Source organism: Zootermopsis nevadensis, unplaced genomic scaffold, assembly GCF_977971745.1.
Source record: "Zootermopsis nevadensis isolate Lab colony 2312 unplaced genomic scaffold, Znev_1.0 Znev_ptg000028l, whole genome shotgun sequence".
In the NCBI taxonomy this organism is placed as follows: domain Eukaryota; kingdom Metazoa; phylum Arthropoda; class Insecta; order Blattodea; family Termopsidae; genus Zootermopsis; species Zootermopsis nevadensis.
The window spans coordinates 4,741,235-4,752,074 of record NW_028259160.1 but is presented as its reverse complement, the minus strand read 5'-3'; the positions used below and the strand labels follow the sequence as shown (position 1 = coordinate 4,752,074).

The 10,840-nt window shown below is 37.5% G+C and overlaps 2 protein-coding genes across 11 annotated transcripts in view; both read right to left on the bottom strand.

Annotated features, from left to right (window-relative positions):
* Positions 1–740: 740 nt before the first annotated feature.
* LOC110836395 (serine-enriched protein) overlaps positions 741–10,840 on the bottom strand; it is a 201,857-nt gene continuing 191,757 nt past the window's right edge. For all 10 annotated transcript variants that reach the window (XM_087357065.1, XM_087357061.1, XM_087357060.1 and 7 more), the window contains 8 exons: positions 10,009–10,165; positions 9,538–9,703; positions 4,674–4,807; positions 3,384–3,543; positions 2,800–2,975; positions 2,407–2,559; positions 1,515–1,693; positions 741–1,254 (listed from right to left, as the gene is read on the bottom strand). In XM_087357065.1, the coding sequence (XP_087213191.1) occupies positions 1,068–1,254; positions 1,515–1,693; positions 2,407–2,559; positions 2,800–2,975; positions 3,384–3,543; positions 4,674–4,807; positions 9,538–9,703; positions 10,009–10,165 (1,312 nt within the window). In that variant the 3' untranslated portion in view covers positions 741–1,067. The remainder of the gene's footprint in view (positions 1,255–1,514; positions 1,694–2,406; positions 2,560–2,799; positions 2,976–3,383; positions 3,544–4,673; positions 4,808–9,537; positions 9,704–10,008; positions 10,166–10,840) is intronic.
* Positions 7,663–8,495, bottom strand: SmE (Small ribonucleoprotein particle protein SmE). The gene has a single exon (XM_087357072.1). The coding sequence runs from the start codon at positions 8,278–8,280 to the stop codon at positions 7,987–7,989; it is 294 nt and encodes a 97-aa protein (XP_087213198.1). The 5' UTR covers positions 8,281–8,495; the 3' UTR covers positions 7,663–7,986.

The window sequence follows — 10,840 nt, the reverse complement described above, 5'->3', positions numbered from 1 at the left end:
CAGGAAAGAGATCAAGATCGAACTACATCCCGATAACTTTAACAGGGAAGATGGACTTCACCTGAGCCGGTCCTGGAAGCCTCTTATTCACACACTTCGAGGACTCCGAGAGCGAGCAAGAGTGCGCCACCAGAACCAACCAGACCACTAACATGGCCCTTTTCAGGGCCCTGATCCATACAACCAAACTCACCTTTCTCTACTTTCTCTCCCTCTCCCACTCTCGCCCACGTGCTACCATTGGTCCACTCCCATGCCTGCTCCACATTGGCTCGGGGCAGGCTACACCTTTCACTTCCCAGCCTATAAACCCAGCACCTCACACCCTATTGGCATATTCATCGCCCTGATGACGGAGGCAGTATGACCTCTGAAACGTTGGTTAACATCGACCAGACTACACAGCGCAATAACCCAGAAGACGGATATCTTCATACTCACCGCTGTGAGAACCTCAAGTCTTACATTCCTACAACTGCTGACAATTCTCAGTTCATTTGATCATTCTTTGTCAACTGCTAAGATGCTGTTGAATGTGAGAGTGATTAGAAATAATGAGATGGTGTAAGATGTGAAAGAAAACAACCATGGTTTTTTTAAAGTCTCAAGCATTTTATTTGAAGGGGCTTAGGAAAACTACATAAAAATATCAATCATGTCAGCCAGTCTATAAGCTCCAGTGCTAACTGCTAAGCTGAGGTATTGGGCCTTCATTGGATGTTCTGCTGAATACAGATCAGTTTAAAGAAAACACTGAAAATATATTTTTATTGATATGTTACCATTTTCCATGTGTTTAGAGAGTAAGCTAAAAATACATTGTAATATTTAGCACCCTTATTTAGTCTCTACAAGCTACAGATATGTAATTTCTATGTGTTACTCAAATTAAAACAAAAACATGCAAAATAAAAAATAGAAAATTACAAGAAAGATCTACCACAGTCCCTTCATTTTGATTATAATCATGGCAGTGTCTCTGAAATACCATTGAATCAACCTGGTACACCATGCTGAACACTGTCAATGCTTTAAGACTTCAGCTGTCCCCTACAAAGCACCATCTCCTATTTACCACCCACAGGTGTGAACACTTCATAGTCAACAACAGAGAAGTTATAATCTCCCATCAGGATGCTGCACGAGGCATTTTCCCCATCATATGAGTGGGGTAGATTCGAGTAGCTGTCCATGTTGGTGTTGCAATTGCTTGCTATTAGCAGATCAGCTCCTGCTCCAAATATTGGTCCACAGCTGCGAAAGATAGGTTAACACATCTGATCAGGTGAATCTCAAAGATTAATACTCTTCTTGAATTCAAGCATAATACCATAAAGACATACAGCAGTATTAGATGGGAATTAGTATTCAGTTTCACACCCAGGCCCTTTTACTCTTGTGAGAAGAGTCCTTGGTACTATTGGTAGGATGCAAAGGAAAAGGGAAGTTTCTTTATTGATCAAGCTGAGATCATCAACTATCAAGACAGTGATGTGAACATTCTGGAAACTTACTCAGGATGATAGCATATAGCAAACATTTTCTTCACAATGTCATATTTGGTAGGAGGCATGTCCTGATTATTACTCAGAGTAAACAAGAAGGCCTTCTCTGATGGAATGTAGTGTCCCTTAGTATTCGTCTTTCCCCAAGGCACATCACTGAATCCTCCACAGATCTCACCTCGGGCTCCCTGAAATGATGGAATTTACTACAAAATACTGAAACAGATCACTGTACACACTAAATCAGATCTATAAAAATTGTATTTACCTCTAGAAAAGTTTCATACTTCATCGGTTTTTTCTAGGCAGCTGCACGGAGAAAAGGAGGACATAAATGCCAACTACTGGAACCTAACCTGGACCACTACAACCCAGTCCATATTTTCAAAATCTATTTCTTTAAAATACCCTTCCTCTCATGCATAATTATATTTGCAAAGAGTAATTTTTTTTAATGCTTCCTTGATCCACAATATCTGAATTCCATTGATATGAGACCCTTTAACTTAAATCACACTTTAATGAAATCTTTCCAGATGTATATGAAATAAGTGATTAGACAATATTGGAATTGATTATGATCCACATAGCACTATGTAAACACATTTCATCATAATAACCTCAATTCTGCATTTCATATCAGAAAATATTTCAGATGAGGCTTAATATTAACCAATAAACCACAAATCATACTTGGGTGATTGGCACTCCTGTTTTGTATCCAGGAAGGTATGGGTTTGAATTTTGCCCCAGAGATTGGCTAATCTGACTGAGGTTTCTCAGCATTTTCTTCAGTCCCACCAAGCCTAAAATAAACCATTTCCTTCAACAATGCTACCATTTGACGCTGTGTAATCTATGCAGTTGAAGAAGCATCATTAAATAACCCCAAAATACTAACCATTGCTATTACATATGTAGGGGCTACTCCATCACAATATCTGTGAAATGATTCAGCAGAATAACCATGACTTGATGCTCGGTACACCAGCCGCCAAACCTGTTTTGAACTCCCATACCAAGTGTTCAGAACACGCTGATAACAAGTCTTCTCCTGGAATTTAAGAACAAAATTTATTTTCCAAAGTGTATCAGTAGTTCGATTATTATATGAATACTATATTGGACACTATCCATTGTTTTGAAGTAATGCCATACAAACTGAAACAGAAACACAATGTTTATTAAAACCACCACAAAATAAACTTGACAAATTTGGTATCTCAAAACTCCATTAATAGAACTTTCAGTCTATTTATTTTTTATTCTGATAAATGACACATTTAGTCATTACCTGCACAAGTATCTGAGAACCAGGAAATAGTTTGAGGGAGACACGGGGCTGTAATCGTTTGTCTTCTGAATTCTCACGGAATTTGTTGGGCAGAGCTGCATAGCGATAACGTTCCAGAGAGAGCTCCATAGGCACTGCTCCTGTTGGTTCAACTTCTTCAGCAAACACTTGACTGTCTAGAAGATTAAAATCTCGGTAAATTCAGAGGTTTAACTGTTACATCTGTTTTCATCATAAATACATAACTAGAGTTTAATTTTCATACATTTGTAGTCAAGGAGCCAATCTCTGCATTTGAGTTTGACAATGTTTCACACTATCATAAAATGGCTTTCAATTAGGATTAAACAATTTCATGCAACTCCCTTAAGGTACTTACTAGAATAAATATACCACAGAAAATCCATCTGCAACCCAAGGAGACATCACACCAAGCAGGCAAGGACTAACAAAATTTGACATGCAAAAATTGCATTAAAATCCAGCACTTTCTGAAGATGTGGTCTTCTTGTAATGCACAGCAAAGGTCTGACACAGAAGTGTCATCGGACCATAAAGCATTCAAGTAACATTACTTCACACACCTATGAGTAACAATCGCACATGGTTGATGACTCCAGCAAGATTCTGACACACCCGAACCCGTTCCTCTTCTGCCCAGTGGGCTGTGGGCTGAGTGACACCAGCCTGGTACTTAGCCCAACTGAGGACTGCCCTCCACACATCTTCCTCTTCTAAAGCCAACTGTAGCAGCATGATATACAAACCAAAATGTCAACAAAAATTCATAAAGTTTATATGTACTGTACCTTCTTTCTCTCCTACAATAAAATATTTTAGGCAATCCGGTAATTTTTAAATAATTAAAAGATTGAAAAGGCATACTACAATTAGGAAAAAATATAGTTTAAAACAGATATGATGAGCTATAATTACTGTACTGGTAAATTACCATATTCAAGTTCCCATCACTTTGAAAAATGTACAGAAGGAAGGAATACAAGTTTTATCAGCACTCATCAACTACACTCCTAAGTTTCTGGTCACTCAATGGCCAACTCACTTCCTTATTTTAGAATGATTTAACAATTGGAGGAATTATTTGAATCCATTACCCTTGTTCATCACTTTTTCTGCATGTACAGAGTGATTCAAGAAGAGTCTGCAGAACTTTGTAGGTAAATTAATCAAGTGATTATGAGTGAAAGAAAGTCGTTTTAAAATGTGTCAAATTCAGAAAGGTTGAGAAGCGTCATAGTTTAAAAGCACGATAAGAATATACCAGAAATAAGAAGTTTTCATAAAAAATCTCACAATTTCAATCATATTAAAATAAAAGTTAGTTAACAATGAAATATGTTACAAGAACTAAGCAGAGTGTCTGTCTGTAACTTTAATGACCATTTGAGCATGCATATTACTATAAAGTACACTACAGTAGTCTGTTGAAGTGATTGGCAACAATGTATCAGTAGCATGCTGTCTGTTGACCTGTTGAGTTTTGCTGTACCCATGTCAGAAGTAGGAACAGACCTTCTGTTATTTTGTTTGAAGAACAGTGTTGTTTACAGAAGTGTACACAGTCATACACTTTGTATATGAATTTTGAAATTATAATCCAAGAGCAGCCATTGAGAAGGACTGACAACAATTTCCACACCAGATTATTCCAGAAGGCTGAAAATGAACTTAAAATAAGATTGTCATATTCCTCAGTAAGTAAGAGATAACATATTACAAGCAGCAAAACAAAGTTATGCAATTTTACATCATGCTCGCTTTCTCCATCTTCCCCCAAAATGGAGGCAAACATAGATACGTCACATTATTTCTGTGTGAAAATGTAAAGAGAAAAAGTAAAACTTCAAACATACACAATCTGAAGAGATCAGCTTCACAAGTGCATCTTTGGGAAGATTCAGGAAAGAGTTTGTCTTGACACACTCAATAGCATTCTCACCAACATAAGAAATACAGCGATCCACAAATGATTTGGTTCCTTTCCCACCTGAAACATATATGCTTGCTAAACAATACATACCTGACACAGTTATTAAAATCACTTAATTTTCAACAAGGCTATGATTTTATCAGATGAGAAGACGTTGCCTTTTTTGTGTCATTCCACCTTCTGCTACTTTGTACCATCATTTGTTTGAGTATTTATTTATTTCAAAGTTCTATAAAATTCAAATGGAAATAATAAATTTTCATATGTTTACAAAAATAGGTTGTAAGGATGGGAAGTGGAATAAACTAGTTCAGAATAGTGTGCAATGGTGAGCTCTGGTATTATCAGTATTGCCCTTCAGATTTTGAAGCAAGCAAACAAACATGCAGGTTAACAATAGATTATACATGATAAATTAATATACTATCACATTTACTATACCATTCTTTTAATTTTATTTGTATTCAGAAAACACAGGGTCATCTTACATTTATGCATAAAGAAAAATGTGTAACATAAGATATAGACAGGAACAGCTGGAGACTCCTGTGCAAAAGTCAACCCACAAATGTGAAAATGACTTAAGGAAAACAATAATCAAAAATTTCTAGAAAAATAGACAAGTGGTACTTGTTGTGTCTCAAAACTCTTCTATCCAATGAGCATCATACCAATTTGAAATAACTGTTAGATTTTTGTTACCATTACCTTCACACTTGCGCTCAATTTATTGAGTCAAAGTGAAAATATTTTCATATTGATTTGCTATGCATACATGAGGGATGCTTATTTACCAATGTCCCTTAGTTTAAGAATGTAGTGATCCTTTGTGGTGATGGTAAAGAACTGAGGTACAGTACTCTATATTAGTGTTAATATTGAACATACTGTATATGTTCAAGTTTATAAGGCATTTTTCATTACCCCATGCATGCTGTGTCCCACCATCTCATTCACCTTGATGTCATCACTCTTAACATTTGGCACACATTCCTGTGTCCCCCTTTTACTTTAAATTTTCTTACACCCATATATCCTTATCAACATTTTGCTTAAAACACCTTCAGTCTATATACTTCCCACATAAAACAATAGATAAAATAATATTTTCTATTTTGGACTGAATGGCATTTTCCAAATGTAATGTTCTCAAATTCTTTACTGTTTTTCCCATGTTATCCATGGATCTACTAGTTCAAAAATCTACATACCACCTTTCTTCAAAGACCAGTCAAGTGTCAGGTTAGAGCTGAAGCACTTATCATAGAATTGAGGGTACCATAATGTGCTGCTTGGTCAATGGCTATCACACACCTGTGAGTCAGTGATAAGAGAGTATGGAGCAATGGTAAAATGGTGATTAGGAGAAAATCAAATAATATGGAGATATACCAACTCCAGTGGCACTTTGTCCACCACACATCTTACCTGAAGTCATACAGCACTGCACCCAGATCTCCAAGCAGCATCTGCCTGCCTAAATTACAGCATGGCTTTATTTCCTAAAAATATCTAAAAAGTCTTTACCCTCCAGAAAGGGTCAACTGTTGAAAGTCTGCCTTCTGCAATCTACCGAAGACCTTCTGTTACCAACATTTTATTTATATTGTGTTCATTCATTGTTGGCTTCTCATGTTCATTACACGTGTTTAGTATTATGCTAACCAACCCTTCCCTGCACAGTTTGCTTTACCTATGACCATCAGAAGCAGCTGTAGCGTGATTACTTTATAAAAATTTCTTTTCATCAAAGCAATGAAGGAAGGCATCACCATAAACCACACTTTTACTTTAAATTAAATTAATTATTCTAGTTCAGCCTTCTGAAACCCCTTTAATACCTGTTATCAACAATCTACATTCAGTCAGTAACAATGCAGAAGATAACATGGGTATATTTCACAGGAAGGGGACATCTGAGAGCCATAGGAGCATAGGAGTGGGATGCACTATGCCAACTTCATGTACTTTCAATGCTTGTTTCAAAGTTGTCTGAAGTGGAGACTATAAAGACAAAACATTTTCCATCTGTGGGGTCCATCAAACAGAGGTTGACTCAGACTGAATTAGTACATCAAAAATAAATATGATAAATAAAAAATACCTTGTATCCTTGTTGCATTACACAGAAGTAGAGAAACATTACTTTTGAACCATAATTACTACTCGATCCCAAAATTTAACCTAACTTTAGTACAGAAAACTAAAATTTGTTTTGAGGCATCATTCTGATCAAATTCTTTACATGTCGCTAACTGGTGTACAAAACTTAATTCAACACTTGGTACAAAAGATCAATGTTTAATGAACAGCTATATGTTCCTCACCTCAAAATAATAATAATTTGTAAATTACATTAATTACTTCATGTATGTCAGACAACAGAATGTAACAACCAGCGTTACTTTCATTTCAGAAATACATATATCACATAACCATTATAACTGACAAAGTGAAAAATCACTGTCCAGCCACTCCTGTATATCAGACTGGTATACTGGGGAGGCTAATTTATTGCTAAACATCACATTCCTGCACACATTCCACCTCTCCAAAAGAATGCTGTTACAGAAGAATGCAGAGGAAGACAAGCTATGCTACATGTCATGTTAATTGTACATTTCTATGAGATCTCCTCACATTTAAATACAGAACAAACAAGCATCAAAACATGAAACTGTATTTTTTAATACAGGTTAACAGACCAAATACCATTATAACCTGTCACTGAAATCACACACAAACCATTATAATTTACCAAATATAACTGTTATTGTAAATAAAAATTCTATAAAGCCATGTACTATAAAATGGAAAGACAACCCACATACACGAAAATTCAATGAAATGATTAAGTTGGCATGGGGCAGTTATTTATAGTCTGTGAAATATCAAATAAAGTTGTAACTCAATTCCTGTTATAAAATATTTATATGGTATGGAATTTTGTGACCTGTGGAAATCTCCTTGTACAATATTTCAGGGCAGAACAAATGATGACATTTCAAAAACACAATCACAACAGAATGTTATCCTCGTGGCAAGGCATTTACAGAAACACCGCATTCTCAACAAAGTTCTTTGTCACCACTTGCTACCAAAAATTATACAGAGTAAAACAAACACTATCGGAGCCAAAATGTTTACGTCAATAAAATTAATATGGATATAGCCTAAATCATTGCATACTCTTTCACACCACTGGACTTGAATGAAAGTTCCACTCTTCACTACATTCACGTGGAAGTCATTGCTTGAGGATTGACATTCTGGATGAGTGTAATATTGTCACCCTTCAGCATCAGCCGACCTAAAGTCTTCCTGTTTTTTGTCCTCATGTGAAATTCTTCAGCATCATCCAGTACCAAGTTCATGTATTCGTCGAAACCAACAATGTGACCCTCCAGGCGAAGATTCACGTTCTCATACAACCAAACTTGAACGCGTGATCTGGTCTGTAGATATCTGAAGATGAGGTTGATAGGTTGTACCATCACCTTTTGAACTTTCTGCGGTCCTTTGTACGCCATCTCGCTTTTCTCTTTTGCTCTGGATTGCAATTTGAAGCAGTTCTTTTCAACGTTAACGCAACCTTCGATTACAGATAACCTCTACTACACATCAGCTTCTTCCGGCGTCCTTTCAAAATGGCGAATAAACGCAATGCCAATATAACAAATTTTCATTCACCTTAACTTTTATTTTAAATATAATGTCCGGTACCAATTATTATTATTGTAGTCTAATATCGTTTATTAATTATATGAATGCTGTATACAGAAATTACAGACTTTTTACAATATAATTAAATGTTGTTGGCGACATTGCAACAAAAGGCTATGCAATAACACCACCTAGTAGAAGAGCGATAGAACTATGAGTTCATTCATAAAATCAGACACATAGCGTCACTGGTGTCATTACTAGAAACTACATTGAAATTTTGTGAGCAAACATGTTGCTGATAACATTACAATAGGCAATGATATATTGCCACCTAGTAACACAGTAATGAAACTGATTGTATCCTTGAAATCAGACAGAACCTGTTGTCAGTTCTGGAAAGTACATCGTAATACCCCAACAAAGACGAGTACAGTCCGTTAGTAGCTCTGTACAGGCCAATAAATTCACCGCGTCTTATGGAACCCGAAGTTTCAAAGCCATGTTCACATGAACCAGCCACACTTGGACCAGATTAACTCCTTCCATTTCTGATCAATTCTATTATTATCCTGTTTTCTGTGACCAGATCAGTTTTCCTAAGTAAAATGTATGTATTTCTGCCACTGGGCTTCCTTCTATAACAAACGTCAACAGCAGCCAAGTTTGCTTAAAATACTGTAATTTAATTTTTTTTTCAGAAGCGTTTCGTGATCAAAGTTCCTTTTATGTTTTGGAACACACTAAATTTGATTTACAACTGGATGCTGCCATGTTTATGAATGCGACAGTAGCAAGCTGTTGCTAGCATGCTGATGAAGTAAAACACAATGTTTCGCTAACCATTCGCTCCTTTAGCTTGTGATCGCGTCTCAGTTGGCGTGGTATATAGCGCGAAATAAGATGTGAGAGGGGAAATACGAAGTGGGAGGAATGGGTCAGGACGCGTTTGTGGTAGATTTTGAAGCACTGTTCCAGAACTCCCTAATATTTTCTATATTCTGTCACGGATTAGAGGTCTACACCAATACAAACAGGGAACAAAGTCTAGTTCTGGCGGACAAAATATTGTGCGCAGATACTGACCCGTATTTCGTAAAGTTATAACAAAATGTGGTATTTACCGATTGCACGGTCCTGAATATCCATTGCGGCGGCCAGTAAAGTGCAGGCATTGAGGATGGACAATGCAGAGGTGACGTGGTCTTCACACGCGGCTCGCAACTCCTCCACACCGAGTTCTTGGGCGAGATTAAACATCTCAAACACTCCACTGTCCTGTAGTATGATCTGACAACACAACAGGGGAAAATCGCATAATTCTAGACGAAGGAACCAGGGACAGATCTTTCATGTTACTGAATAAAAGTGTCCGTCACCAAATTGCATTCTTCAAGGTCACAGCAAATCGTACAACGTTCCACCAAGAACAGCGGAGCCCAAGCGAGTGAAGACAGTACAGAACTCGTAGCGTAGCACAGATAAATGATGAGGAGAGTAAATTCCTTCCGTGGCCTTGAAATATACGATTTGGTGACGCCTGCTACAGTCGGAAAACACTTTGAAAAACGAAAACCGTCAGAGGTCTCTACTACCTTCCCTGTGTAAACGTAGTTGACGAACTGCCTGAACGTATCCCCTTGGAACTGGGGGAGTCGAATGGGGGTGGGTGTGCCGGGGGCTGCAGGAGAGACAGAGCATCCAGGAATTCGGCAAACCTCTCCTCTCTTCGCTGTGCCGAAACTCTTGCACCTGAAATATAGATTCGACGTCTTTCACCGGTGTGATAAAAGGGTTATTTTGTCCGTGTAGTGCACACTCACAAGAGGACACGTATTATGAATGAGATCTATGGTTTGTAGACAAAGCACAATCGAGGGCAGGATGCTATATTAACGGTGCTAAACCTTTGGGTTTTGAGACCACAGTGATTCTTAGTTTTGTGGTAATAACAATCTGAATGCAGCGAAAGACCCAAGATGCACTCTACAGGTAACAAAAATTATATAATGAAAAGTTTTGTAATTTGTGAACTTCGTCACATTATTACGACAAGGATTAGATAGACACAAATCAAAATGCACACAGACACTGCTTGAAAAATCTCGAAGCAGGAGACCGTCTAGGGGTCCAAGGCGAAGGCAAATGGATAATAGGAAAATGCGTCTTGAAGAACCAAACAGCCTATGGAGTCACGGCTGTGCTTAACTGTCTCAAGATAGACTTTGGTGACTTTCTCTTGGCTTCAATGATGAAACGTCTTGAATAGATGAGTAACAGTCCTGTAGACCCACTTAAAGTCAGTCGAGCCTACAGACTCAGTAGAACTTCTACGCCAATCCCTGCATGTATTTACCACCAATTCCATGGAGAACGGCCGTTCTCGAGGAGCTAATAATCGCTCAGTTAATCGAGAAAGTCCACGTC